Source organism: Pseudopipra pipra, chromosome 29 (assembly GCF_036250125.1).
Source record: "Pseudopipra pipra isolate bDixPip1 chromosome 29, bDixPip1.hap1, whole genome shotgun sequence".
Classification (NCBI taxonomy): Eukaryota; Metazoa; Chordata; class Aves; order Passeriformes; family Pipridae; genus Pseudopipra; species Pseudopipra pipra.
In genome coordinates, this window is record NC_087577.1 from 1,021,134 (window position 1) to 1,033,338 (window position 12,205).

The following is a 12,205-nucleotide window of genomic DNA, read 5'->3' on the forward strand; positions in this document are numbered from 1 at the left end:
CAATTAACGGGTTTTTATTGGGGGTTTATTGGGTTTTATGGGGTTTATTGGGTTTTATGGGGTCAGCAGCCCAGCCACGGGTCCTGCCGGCTGGTCCGCGCCAAGAAGGCGATCTTGCGGGCCATCTCGGCGCAGTACACCCGCCGGCACGCCTCGTACGCCCGGCGCCGCCGCTGCCGGGTCGGCTTCTCGTAGTACCGGGAGCGCCGCACGGCATCGGCGATCCCGTCCTGCGCCAGGATCCTGCGGGATGGGAGAGACGCAGGGGTCAGGAGGTCACTTGGCATCGGCCACCCCCTCCTCCGCCAGGATCCTGCGGGGCAGGGATGGGATGTGCGAGGAGGGAGGAGAAGGAACAGCCCCCCCTGCACCGCAAGCACCGGGAACAGCTCGCTGTGTTCCAGGAGTGGCCGGGCCGGCGGACCCCCGGCTCCCACAGGGATGCCCCGGCACTCACAGGGACCCCTCGGCTCCTTCTCGCCGTCCGTCCAGTGGAGCCCGAGGAGGGGAAGGAATCACCCCCTACGGGAGCTCCATTAAAGTCGGGACGAAGGGAGGTGGGAGCGGGAGTGCCCTCCCCATCCTCGGGAACGCCCCTGTCCGTTCCCTGCCCGAGCTGCTCCTTTATTTCCCTTCAATCCCACCCCCATCGGAGGGCGCAGCGGGACAGCGGAGCCGATGGGAAAACCCCGGCCCGACCCTCCCGCCCCCTCCTGCCCCAGAAATTCAGCGCTGAGCCCGATCCACGAAGGAATTGGGGCACTTTCCGCGGTTTTCAGCGTGATGAAGGCACTTGAAGGCACGAGACCCCCCCCGGGGTGATCACAACGGGAGCCTTCTGCCCTCGGGGGCTGCAGCTCAACGGGGCCTCCGGAGCCCAAACCTCGCCTGGCGCCCCCCAAAACCTCCCCCAGCCCCCCCGTTTGCCCCCCCCGTAACCTGTTGAGGACTCCGTAGGCCGCCTCCACGTTGCCGTTCTGCACCATCACCGTGCGGGCCACGAACCGCGCGTGGTTCGCCATGGCTGCGGCGGGACCGGGGGGTGGCACCGGGACCGGGAGAGAACGGGCCCTCCTGTCCCACTCCCCGGGAGGGTACAGGGCAGGGACTCCCTCCCCGGGGACACGGATGGGCCGATCCTTCTCGAGGGTCCTGCCCGGGACCTCCCCCCGCCCCCGGCTGGCTTCGGTCAGGCCACCCCCGGTATGGTCCCGGCGTCCCCCGGAGGATCCCGGTGCCAGTGCCTGTCCCCGTTCAGGTCCCGGTGTCTTTCCAGCCCTGTCCCGGCCCTTTTTCCCGTTCCCAGCCCGTTCCTGATCGCGACCCCGATCCCATTCCCAACTCTGTCCCGTCCCTGTCCCCGTTCCCAGCCTGTTCCCGACCCCGATCCCATTCCCAACTCTGTCCCGTTCCCAGCCCTGTCCCCGTTCTCAGCCCGTTCCTGATCCCGTTCCCAACCCTGTACCGGCCCCAGTGCCCGTTCTCAGCCCTGTCCCGGCTCCTATCCCCGTTCCCACCCCGATCCGGTCCCGTTCCGAACTGACCCCGGCCCTGCCGCGGCCGCTCCGACCCCGCGCCCCGACCGGAAGTCTTTGAGGAGCGGAACTTCCTGTGGACGGAACTTCCGGCGGGGCCGGGCCGGGCGCGGAACCGGGATTTTGGGATTTGGGGCACCGGGACGGAGTCGGAGCCCGAGGGCAGAGCTCAGGGGTCACGGCTGGGAGCGGGGACACACAGGGCCCGCTGAGGTCCCGGGGCTCGCCCTTCCCCCGGCTCTGCCTCACAAGGGGCACCGGGGGGGGCACTCGGGGGTCCTGGTGGGATGGGACAAGGCGGCCCTGGGGGGCAGATCGGACCCCCCTAAGGACAAGAAAGCCTTCCCCGCGGGGGCAGGACGGCAGCCAGGGGATAAGACACCCCCCCTACCCCGTGGGACCCCCCTCCCCCAGGGGACACGACTCCCCCCGGGGAACAAGAGGACACGACACCGGATGGCCCCGGCCGCTCCCGCGGCGTTTATTGCTTCCAGCAGGGCCGGCTGGGGGGGGCAGCCCCGCTCGGGGGGGCCACACCCCCCCCAAAGCCCCCCAGGCACATTTTGGGGGGGGCCACAAACCCCCCAGGCACACTCGGGGGGGGTCACACTGTCCCCTGACACCCCCCTCCACCCCTCGGGTGGGGGGTTACACACGCCCCCAGCCCCCCCCCCCCACCCCTCAGGGGGTTCACATTGTCCCCAGACCCCCCCCCCACACCCCTCGGAGGGGATCCCACACGCCCCCAGGCCCCCCCACGTCACGGGGGAAGGCACGAGCCAAGGGGGTCCTGGCCCCGCCCCAGGGTTGGGGCTCTGGGGGGGGGAGGGTGGTCGCGGGCCCCCCCCCGCCGCCCCCGGTCAGTGGCCCCCGCCCGCGGGGTCTCCCTGACCGCTGGTACAAAACAATCCAAAAAAAGGCAAAGCCCAGAAATGCAGCCGAGACCCCCCCCGAGCCGGGGGGGGCGTCACTCGTCCGGCGCCGGGGGAGGGTCCTGGGGGGTCCCGGGCTGGCAGGGGGGAGTCCCCGCGGGCTGTGACGGCCCCGCCGCCCCCTCGGGGCTGGCGACGGGGGGCTCTCCGGGCGGGCGGCGGCAGCGGGGGGCACCGGGGGGGCCGGCGGGGGGGCGGCGGCGAGGGGGGGTCGCGGAGGGGGGGGGCGGCGGCGTCCGGTGAGGCTTTGGAGGCCACGTGGGGGAACCAGAGGCGCAGCATCACCTCCACCTGCAGCAGCGTGCCCAGGTACCGCGCCCTGCGGGGGGGGAGAGACCCCCGGAGACCCCCGTCAGTGCCAGGCATGGGGGCACCACGGCCGTGTCACTGCACCCCCCCAGGGAGGCTGGGGGACACCCCCCCATTCTGGGGGACAGCCCCCCCATTCCCGGGGACACTGCCCCCAATTCTGGGGACACAACCGATTTTTGGAGATACTCAACCCATTTTTGGGGACATTCCCCCCATTTTTTGGGAACACTCCCCCCATCCCCGGGGAACACTCTCCCCATTCCTGAAGGACACCCCATTCCCAGGGGCCGCTCCCCCCATTTTTGCAGACACTCAACGCATTTTTGGGGACACTCAACCCATTTTTGGGGACACTTCCCCCACTTTGGGGACACTCACCCCATCTCTGGGTTCTGCAGCACCCCGATGATCCGCTGGAGCCGGTCCATGGCCACGCTCTGCTGGAAACTGCTCAGCCCTGGGGGACCCCAAAACCCCTGAGTCCTCAAGGGAGGGGGAAAGGGGGGCATGGGGGGACAGGGGGTGCAGGGAGTGCGGGTTTGGGGTAGGGGGTGTAGGGTGTGGGGGGACAGGGGAGCGGGTTTGGGGGACAGGGGATGTCAGGCATGGGGGAGGGGAGGTTGGGGGAGTTGGGGTGCAGGGGGGCAGGTTTTGAGGGGAGGGGGGGTGGGTGTGGGGGGCTTGGGGTGCAGGGGGGACGGGTTTGGGAGGACCCACCTCTGTCGTAGCGGCCCCGCCGCAGCCCCTCCAGCAGCTCCGCCAGCGGGCGGATGAAGCCCCGGAGCTCCCGGCACTGCGAGAAGGGGAGAAGGAGGAGGAGGAGGGTGATTGGGCTGGACCCAGACTGTGGAGGGGGCGTCGTGCCCCCCCAAGACCCCCTTATTTGCCCCTCACCCCTCCAAACCCCCTTTATCCCCCTCCGAGCCCCCCAGTCTGAGGGGAAACTGAGGCAGCCCCAGATGCCTTTTTAGGGCACCACCCCCCCCCCAGCTTTGGGGGTGCCTCTTATTTTGCTGCCAAACACTCACTTTTTGGGCAAACAGGCGATCGCCGTCGCTGGGGGGGGCGTCTCCCCCCTCCCCCTTCCGCGGCCGCTTCCCCCCCTGGTGGGGCGACGGCGGCGACTCGGGGGGGGGTCGGTCGGGCCCCCCCGGCCTCTTGCGGCTGCGCTCGGGTCCGCGGGAGCCCCGGGGGGACCCCTCGGCCTCGCTGTCGGAGGAGGGGGAGCCACAGAAGCAGGCGCGGGCTGGGGGCTCCATGGTGGGGGGCACGGGGGGGGGCCCCCCAAGGGAGCCTCTCCCCGGGTTCAGCTCTGTCGGGGCTGCCCAGCCGAGCCCGCCTGGGGAAGGGAGGAAAACAGAGAGGAAAAAAGGGGGATATTGGGCAAAAGTGGAAAGCAGAAGAACTGCCACGTTCTCCCACGGGAGTGTCGCCCCCCCCACGCCCCCTCAGTGACACCTCCCGCGCCCCGGGGGGGCAGATCCGGCACCTCCCGGTCCTTTCACCCCATCACCTGCCCCCAGCCCCCCCCAGCACCGAAACACCACCGGGCAGGAGCCCCAGCATGATGAGGACACCTCCCCTCCCCCTGCACCGGGACCCCTCCCTGCCCGGTCACGCCGGGTCCCACCTGCTCCCGGCTGCGGCGCTGCCGGTGTCCCCGTGCTTGTGTCGCTGTCCCCGTGCCGGTGTCGCTGTCCCAGTATCACCGTCCCCGTTCCTGTCCGGTATCAGTGTCCCGGTGCCGGTGTCACTGTCTCTGTGTCGCTGTCCCCGCTCACGGTGCCGGTGTCACTGTCTCGGTACCGGTGTCGCTGTCCCTGGCCCCGTGCTGGTGCCAGTGTCCCCGTTCCCGTGCCGGTGTCCCTGTCCCCGTGCCAGTGTCCCTGTCCCGGTGCCGGTGTCCCTGTCCCGGTGTCCCTGTCCCAGTGTCGCTCTCCCGGTGTCGCTATCCCGGTGTCGCTATCCCGGTGCCGGTGTCACTACCCTGGTGTCCCTGTCCCGGTGTGGCTGTCCCGGTGCCGGTGTCCTGGTCTCTGTGTCCCCGTTCCGTTCCCGGTGTCTCTGTCCCTGTGTCCCGGTCTCTGTGTTCCCGTTCTCGTGCCGGTCACACTGTCCCGGTGCCGGTGCCAGTGTTCCTGTCCCGATCTCTGTGTCCCCGTCCCGTCCCGTTCCGTACCCGGTCCGCCCTGCCCGCGGCGGCCCCACGCGGACACGTGCGCGCCCGCACGTGCCTCGGCCCGGGCCCCGCCCCGCCGCGCCCCCATTGGCCGCCGCGCCCCGGCAGGGGACGTGGTCTCCCCGCGCCCGCCCCGCCTCCTCGCTCTGATTGGTCCGCGCCGCCGTCCGGCGCTGATTGGCCGGAGGGCGGGGCCGTGGTCACGCCCCTCCGCGCGCCGATTCGGGGTCCCGCGTGAAAGGGCCCTTGGCCACGCCCCCAAATCGGCGGCCACACCCCCTCAACCACCCGCCAATGGGCGGCGGCCTCGGCGGCGCGTCCCGGCCAATGGGCGGGGCGGCCCCGCCCCCGCGACGTTACATAACCGGGGCAGGGCGGCGCGTGCGGACCCACGTGGGGGCGGGGCGCCCAAGTGACGTCACCGCCCGCTCGTGGGAACAGGGCGCGGCTTCCCGAGACAGGGGGCGGAGCCTTGGATAGGGGGCGGAGCTTCCCTGGGAGCGCGTGCAGGGGTTTCCCCGGGGCCCCCCCCGCCCATGGCCCCCCCCATCCCCACCTCCCCCATCCTCACACCCCCCGAAACCTCCCGAGGCCAAGAGCCCCCAACCCAGGTTCCCCCATGAGGCTCAAAGTCATCCCCCAGACCCCCAAGCCCCCACCCCACGACCCTCCACGACGCCCAAGGCGCCCCCCGAGACCCCCCCAAACCCACAGTCCCCCCCCGAGCCCCCCAAACCCCCACTCCACAAGCCCGGAGTTTGCAGCCCCACAGGCCCCCCAAGCCCCCACGGCCTCATCTCCCCCCTCCTCACGCCCCGGGCATGGCCACTCCAGCCCTCCCCGTCCCCCCGGGGGGGCCCGTCCCCCCGGGTGGGTATTTAGGGCCGGGCTGGCAGCACCCGGCCCCCCGTGCCCCCCGCCATGCTGAATGTGCTGCTGCTGCTGGGGGGCCTGGCCCCTGCCCTGCCCGCCGGTAAGTCCCCTGGGGTCCCCCTGGGTCCCTCCCGCGAGTCCTGCTCTGGGGTGCAGCCCCAGCCCCCCCCCGGGGTGCCCCCAGACCGGGTGAGGGGGGCTCAGCTGAGCCCCCACCCCAACATGTCTGCTCTCCCCTGCAGGTCCCCACTGGGAATATGAGGGTGAGTGGGGGCCCCACCCCCCCAGGGACCCCCCACCCCCCAAACCCACTCCCCAGTTCCCCCGGAGCCAAGGGGCTCACCTGGGTCCTCCCAGACAGGGGAGGGAGGTGGGTGGGTGACACCCTCCCGACACCCAGGTCCCCCCAAATGGGAAGGACATGGGTGGGTGAGGGTGGGTGACAGCCCCCCCAGACACCTGGGGGGCCCCAAGGCAGGAGGGGAGTGGATGGTGCAGCCCCCCATGCTCCTCGTAGTCACCTGGATCCCCCCAAATGGGCAGGAGGTGGGTGGGTGACACCCTACAGCGCCCCTGCCCACACGCCTGGGTGCCCTAAGTCGGGTGGGGGGTGAATGGGTGCAGCCCCCCATGTCCCCCCTCTGCCCTCTCCGGGTCCCCCTCGCTCCAATGGTCCCTTTGTGCTCCTTTACATAAGGCTCTGGTGCCAAATCCAATTAGGATCCGGCCTCGGCCAAATCCCGCTAAGCCCCGTCCCGCGGGCCCAGGGGACCCATGGGTGCCCCCCCGGCCCCGCTTTGTCCCCGCTCCCCCGGCCGGAACAAATGCCCCCAGCAGATTAACGAGGCCCCGGGCATTGTCACCCGTGTCCCTGCCCGGGGGTCACGGGGCCCTGCTGGCTGAGGCTGGGGGGGGCCCACCCGCACTCTGGGGGACACTCTGGTGTCCCCCAGGCCCCCACGGGCAGCAGCACTGGCCCGAGGGGCACCCGGCGTGTGGGGGCCGGGCACAGTCGCCCATCGACATCGCCACGGGACGGGCACGGCTGGACCCGGCGCTGCCGCCGCTGCAGCCCCAGGGCTACGACCACCCCGAGACCCCCCGGTTCACCCTTGCCAACAACGGCCACACCGGTGAGTGCTGGGGGTGGGGGGTCCGCGGGGGGCCCGGTGTCTCAGCCCCCCTGAACCCCCCACCCTGCCCCTTGTCCCACAGCCGTGCTGGCCCTGCCGCCCTCCCTGCGGCTCCAGGGGCTCCCCGGGGCCTTCGCTGCCGCCCAGCTCCACTTCCACTGGGGCCGGCCCGGCCACGCCGCCGGCGCTGAGCACCTGCTGGATGGGCACCAGGCACCTGCCGAGGTACCGGGGGCACGGGGGGACTGAGGGGAGAGGGCACGGGGAGGGAAATGGCTCAGGAAATGGGTCTGGGGGTGGGAAACGGCATGGGAATGGGGTGGGAAAAGGGTCTGGGGGTGGAAGAAGGAGGATGGGAAGAGGGGTGGGTGAGGGAAATGGCGTGGGAGTTGTGTGGGAAATGGCTCTGGAGGTGGGAAATGGTTGTGGGAAGGGGTCTCGGCGGGGGAAAGGGCACAGGGACTGTGTGGTGCAGGGGTCTGCACGCAGGGATGTGGTGCAGGGAATGGAAGCGGGGTCCCGGTGCGGGAATGGGCAAGGAAATGGATCCAGGGATGGGAAATGAGTGCAGGGAGGGGACGGGGTGCAGGAAGGACAAACGGGTGGGAAACGGGAACTGCTCTGGGCACAGGCAGTGGGTCTGGGCACTGTGGGAGGTGCAGCAGTGTGGGATCAGGGGGGTCAGTGGGGGTGTTGGGATCGGGGCTGTCGGGGGTCCCGCAGATGCACGTGGTGCACTTCGACGCGGAGCGTTTCTCCGACGCGGGCGAGGCTCAGCACCACGCGGGCGGGCTGGCCGTGCTCGGCGTCCTGCTGGAGGTACGGACCCCAAACCCACCCCCCCTGAGCCCCCAGACCCACACTGACACCCCCCTCCCTCGCTCCCCCAGGTGGGTGCCGACCCCCACCCTGCCTACGACAACATCCTGAGGCACCTCGGCAGCATCCGCTACGCAGGTGAGGGGGGCGAGGGGGGAAACGGCGGGGAGGGACCCCAAATCCCCCCTCCCTGCGCCCCTCAACTGCTCCCACCCCGCCCCCCAGGACAGTCGACGTCCATCCCCTCCTTCAACGTCCAGGACCTGCTGCCCCCACGCCTCGACCGCTACTACCGGTACAACGGGTCCCTGACCACCCCCCCCTGCTTCCAGAGCGTCCTCTGGACCCTCTTCCCGGAGCCTGTCCACATCAGCCGGGACCAGGTAGGACCAGCTTTGGGGGGGGACACACTCCCGGGTTTGGGGGACACTCCTCAGTGCTCTTCCATCCCCGTTCCAGCTGGAGCAGCTCCAGGGAAGCCTTTACTCCACGGAGGAGGCCGAGGCAGAGCCGCAGCTCCTGGTGGACAATTTCCGGGCCCCGCAGGAGCTGAACCAGCGGCCGGTGCTCGTGTCCTTCCCCAGGGGTGAGCTGGGGGGTGAGGGGTGGGAAGGGTCCCCCCAAACACCCCTCGACGGCTCCTGGAGCCCTGGCCGGGCACGAGGTGCCAGCTCTGACCCTGCCCTTCCCTTGCAGAGCCCGAGGGATATTCCACAGGTACGGCCGGCCCGGGGGGCTGGGATGGGGAGTGTAGGGGGGTCTCCCCGGGCCCCCCTGAACCCCCCGTGTGGCACAGGTGAAGTCATTGCCATCATCTTCGGCGCCGTCGCCGGCTGCGTCGGCCTCTTCCTCGCCGTGCACTTCGGGGCCAAGCGGATGCGGTGAGACCCCCCCACAGCCCCTGCCCCTCAGAGGGACCCTCCCCTGGCTGCAGGGGAGCCTGGACCCCCGAGGCTGGACCCCCAGAGCCCCAAGGAGGGTCCCCCTCACCCGTCTCTCCCCCGAGCAGCTCGAGGCGGGCGCAGGCACAGGACGTCGTGTTCAAGGCCTCCTCCCGCCGCTCCCCCGGGGACAGCGGCATCTCCCGCTGACCCCTGCACGAGGACCCCCCTGAGAGACCCCTCACCACCTCCAGCCCCCCTAAGGACCCGGTGGGGATCTCAAATAAAGCCCCTTTTCCCCCCATTCCAGTGCTGGTGACTCTTTGTGGGCTGGGAATGGGACCTTCAAGGGGCTTCGGGACTGGATCCTGTCACACCCCTTCCAGGAACCAGGACCCCCCGGTGCCCCCGGGGGTGGGAGCAGAGCAAGATGGGAGTGACCCTCTCCCCTCCTCCCCTTCCCCTCAGCAGCCACAGCGCTCTTAGAAAAGGGTTTTACTCTGAATCAAAAAAATAATTTACCCCCCACTGCACCCCAGAACCCCCTGGGAGCCAAACAGGGGTGAGGGGGGCACAGCACCCCTGGCCCAGAGCCCCCCACTCCCAGAGCATCACCCTGAGGGGGGCACAGCACCCCTGGCCCTGAGCCCCCCACCCCCAGAGCATCACCCCCAGAGCACCAGGGGCAAAGATCCCACCAGGGGAGCGAAACACAAGGGAAGAGGGGTTTCTGCCCTACCCTGAGCCCCCTCAAGCCTGGGTGCCCCCCGGGGTACTTGGCCTCCCCCTCTGCCTTCCCCACAGCCACAACCTGAGGGAAAAGTGTAACAGAATCTGGGAACAAAGGGAATGGGGCCATGGTCAGACCCCAAACACCCTGGGAGCACTGGTCAGACCCCAAACCCCCCAGTAGCACTGGTCAGACACCAAATCCCCGGGAGCACTGGTCAGAGCCCAAACTCCCCAGGAGAACCAGTCAGACCCCAAACCTGGGGCAGAAGGGGGTGAAGGCAGTGGTGGAATGTCCAGCTGTGGGGCCAAGGCTCTGCTCACTCCTCAGGAGGCAGCTGCAGCGCTGAGTAGAGCATGACCCGGCCCTCGGGCTCCTGCTTACCTGGGGGGGTAAAGGGGGCGAGTGTGGGGGGAGTTCTGGGGGTGGGGGTGGTTTGGGGGTTCATGGAAGCCCCCAGGAACGCAGCCCCAGTTCAATGAGACTCATCCACCCCCATCTCCAGCGACTCTGGGCCCCCCAACCCCCAGAAGGGGTCAGAGCCCATCCCAAAGTACCCCCCACTCCCCCAGACCCCCCTTACAGGAGAGGCACTTGAGGATGTTGTGGAAGGAGCCGCCGGCGGTGCCAAAGGCCCAGAGGCCGGTGCAGAGTGTGAGGATGAGGATGGGCCCCAGGCTGGCCTCGTACCAGGGGTTCAGGAAGGTCTGGGGGATGCAGAGAGACGGGTCACACCCCCCACCAGCTCACCTGGCCCCCCCGAACAGCCACAGCAAGGAATGGGGTGCCAGGTCCTGCAGAAACCCAGCCTGGATCCCTGCTGAGCCACATCCCCCCCCCAGCCCCCCCAGAGTCCAGCAGATCATCCCCTGTGTGTGCCCCTAAATCCTGCACCAACCTCCTCCCCCCAGGGGCTGGGGGTGCTCGGGGGGGTGTAACTCACCCCACAGCCCCAGCAGGGAGTGAGGGGGTCCCGGTGCCCCCTCCAGAGGACTCACCAGCCCCGAGACGAGCAGGTGGCCGCCCACCACCAGCCCCAGGCCCCCAGCGCGGCGCCGCTCGCAGGCGTCGAAGAAGATGATGCCCCAGAAGGTGTGGAGCAGCACCAGGGCCATGGTGAGGAAGGCTGTGGGGAGAACCACGGGGCCTCAGACCCACAGCCTTCCTCCTCCTCCTCCTCCTCCTGGTGCCCCGGGCTCACCAGAGGTGATGAAGTAGTACGGGGAGTCCCCGTGGATCCCCACCGTGCCCGGCCCCGCTGAGTCCACCAGGGTGTTGACGATGGAGAAGACGCCGCTGATGATGCCGAAGGAGAGCCCGGACACTGCGGGGGGAGCCGGGGGTCAGAGGAGCCCGCCCCTGCTCTCCACAGCCCCCGGGGAGAGCTGGGAAAGCCGTGTCAGCTCCGCCCCGGAGCCCGCAGGGCCGCTCACCGTAGGCCATTTGCCGCAGGGAGATCGGGGACCGCCCATCCTCGCTCAGCGTCGCCAGCCCCTCATCCGCCTTCCTGCCCCGCCGGGAGAGAGCGTGAGCCCCATCCCACGGGGCAGGGAGAGCAAACACAGCCCCTTCCCAGAAAGAGACTCTGCGGGGCTCCCCTGGACACAGAGCCCCAAACCCAGCACCTGGTTTGGCTCCCCCGGCCCCCCTGGGACCCCAGGAGAGCTCCCCCGGCCCCCGGGAGGGCTCTCACTTGAGCAGTTTGAAGCAGGCGAAGCGGCAGAGCTCCTGCAGCAGGACGGCGGCGGCGGCCCCGGGCAGCAGCAGCGCCGCGTCCTCCCGCCCGCTGAGCTGCACCGACACGGCCCAGAGCAGCGAGGCGGCGAGCAGCGACAGCAGCCAGAAAAACGCCCTGGGGGAAGGGGGGGGACAAGGGACGCGGGCACCGGGATCAGGCGGAGCTGCCCTCGGTACAGCCGGGCTGGGACAACCCCCCCCCAGCTGCACAGAAATGAGACCTCGGCGCTCTCCGAGCCCTCAAATTGCCCCCGAACTGCCTCCTCACCGTCCCTCTCAGTGCTCCCTCACAGCCACCCCTCAACCGCCCGCCCGGCGCCACCAGCACCCCAATGTCCCCTCAGACCCCCCCAAAGGCTTCCCCGCCCCTCCCAACGCCCCTCAACCCCCCCCCAAGACCCTCAGACCCCCCAAAGGCTCCTCAGCCCCTCCCAACGCCCCTCAGGATCCGCCAATGGCCCTCGAGACCCCTCAACGGCCCCTCAGGCCCCGCCAAGACCCTCACACCCCCCAAAGGCTCCTCAGCAACCCCCCCAAGCCCCTCAGCATCCCTCCAACGGCCCTCGAGGCCCCTCAGACCTCCCCCCAAAGCCCTCCATATCCCCTCTCCGGCCCCTCCACAGCGTCCCCCAAGCCCCCCTCGGCCCCCCTCCGCTCACCCCGCCACCAGGACGATGACCCGCAGCGGCTCGGCCACCACCGTGAGCAGCACGAGCGCGGCCGCGGGGCCGAACGCGATGGCGGCGCACCCGAAGAACACGGCGGCGCCCATGGCGGCCGCGCCCACAGCGCCCCCTGCTGGCCCGGAGGACTCGGACGCACGCGCCCAAAGCGGGCCCGGAGGACGCAGTCACAGCGCCCCCTGCCGGCCCGGAGGCCGCATGCGATGGGGGCGGTGGTGGGGGGGGTAGGACCAGTCCCTGGGGACAGGGGACACTCGGGACAGGGGACACTCGGGACAGGGGACACTTGGAACAGGGGACACTCAGGACAGGGGACACTCAGGACAGGGGACACTCGGAACAGGGGACACTCGGGACAGGGGACACTCAGGACAGGGGACACTCGGGACAG

At 70.1% G+C, this 12,205-nt stretch overlaps 4 protein-coding genes across 7 annotated transcripts; 1 reads left to right on the forward strand and 3 right to left on the reverse strand.

Annotated features, from left to right (window-relative positions):
* Positions 1–3: 3 nt before the first annotated feature.
* MRPS21 (mitochondrial ribosomal protein S21) lies at positions 4–1,631 on the reverse strand. 2 transcript variants are annotated; one of them, XM_064638274.1, is made up of 3 exons: positions 1,545–1,631; positions 940–1,024; positions 4–243 (listed from the first exon to the last, which is right to left on the reverse strand). In XM_064638274.1, the coding sequence occupies exons 2-3, from the start codon at positions 1,020–1,022 to the stop codon at positions 63–65; spliced, it is 264 nt and encodes an 87-aa protein (XP_064494344.1). In that variant the 5' UTR covers positions 1,023–1,024; positions 1,545–1,631; the 3' UTR covers positions 4–62. The 2 variants fall into 2 exon arrangements, with proteins under 2 accessions (XP_064494344.1, XP_064494345.1); XM_064638275.1 differs by having other exon boundaries at positions 1,556–1,580.
* Positions 1,632–1,992: 361 nt separating this feature from the next.
* CIART (circadian associated repressor of transcription) lies at positions 1,993–4,985 on the reverse strand. 2 transcript variants are annotated; one of them, XR_010425512.1, is made up of 6 exons: positions 4,410–4,985; positions 3,808–4,118; positions 3,497–3,572; positions 3,158–3,236; positions 2,188–2,786; positions 1,993–2,144 (listed from the first exon to the last, which is right to left on the reverse strand). XR_010425512.1 is itself a non-coding variant. In XM_064638271.1 (5 exons), exons 2-5 carry the CDS (start codon positions 4,036–4,038, stop codon positions 2,396–2,398), a joined length of 777 nt encoding a protein of 258 aa, XP_064494341.1. In that variant the 5' UTR covers positions 4,039–4,118; positions 4,410–4,985; the 3' UTR covers positions 1,993–2,395. The 2 variants fall into 2 exon arrangements, 1 of the variants encoding a protein (XP_064494341.1); XM_064638271.1 differs by having other exon boundaries at positions 1,993–2,786.
* A 164-nt stretch (positions 4,986–5,149) lies between these two features.
* CA14 (carbonic anhydrase 14) lies at positions 5,150–8,967 on the forward strand. Its single transcript, XM_064638264.1, has 11 exons — positions 5,150–5,931; positions 6,074–6,094; positions 6,785–6,964; positions 7,047–7,189; positions 7,688–7,783; positions 7,855–7,921; positions 8,009–8,166; positions 8,243–8,369; positions 8,480–8,500; positions 8,580–8,664; positions 8,793–8,967. The coding sequence occupies exons 1-11, from the start codon at positions 5,880–5,882 to the stop codon at positions 8,872–8,874; spliced, it is 1,032 nt and encodes a 343-aa protein (XP_064494334.1). The 5' UTR covers positions 5,150–5,879; the 3' UTR covers positions 8,875–8,967.
* Positions 8,968–9,144: 177 nt separating this feature from the next.
* APH1A (aph-1 homolog A, gamma-secretase subunit) lies at positions 9,145–11,918 on the reverse strand. 2 transcript variants are annotated; one of them, XM_064638269.1, is made up of 7 exons: positions 11,791–11,918; positions 11,088–11,246; positions 10,828–10,901; positions 10,596–10,718; positions 10,393–10,520; positions 9,978–10,101; positions 9,145–9,778 (listed from the first exon to the last, which is right to left on the reverse strand). In XM_064638269.1, the coding sequence occupies exons 1-7, from the start codon at positions 11,901–11,903 to the stop codon at positions 9,714–9,716; spliced, it is 786 nt and encodes a 261-aa protein (XP_064494339.1). In that variant the 5' UTR covers positions 11,904–11,918; the 3' UTR covers positions 9,145–9,713. The 2 variants fall into 2 exon arrangements, with proteins under 2 accessions (XP_064494339.1, XP_064494340.1); XM_064638270.1 differs by lacking the exon at positions 11,088–11,246.
* Positions 11,919–12,205: the final 287 nt, after the last annotated feature.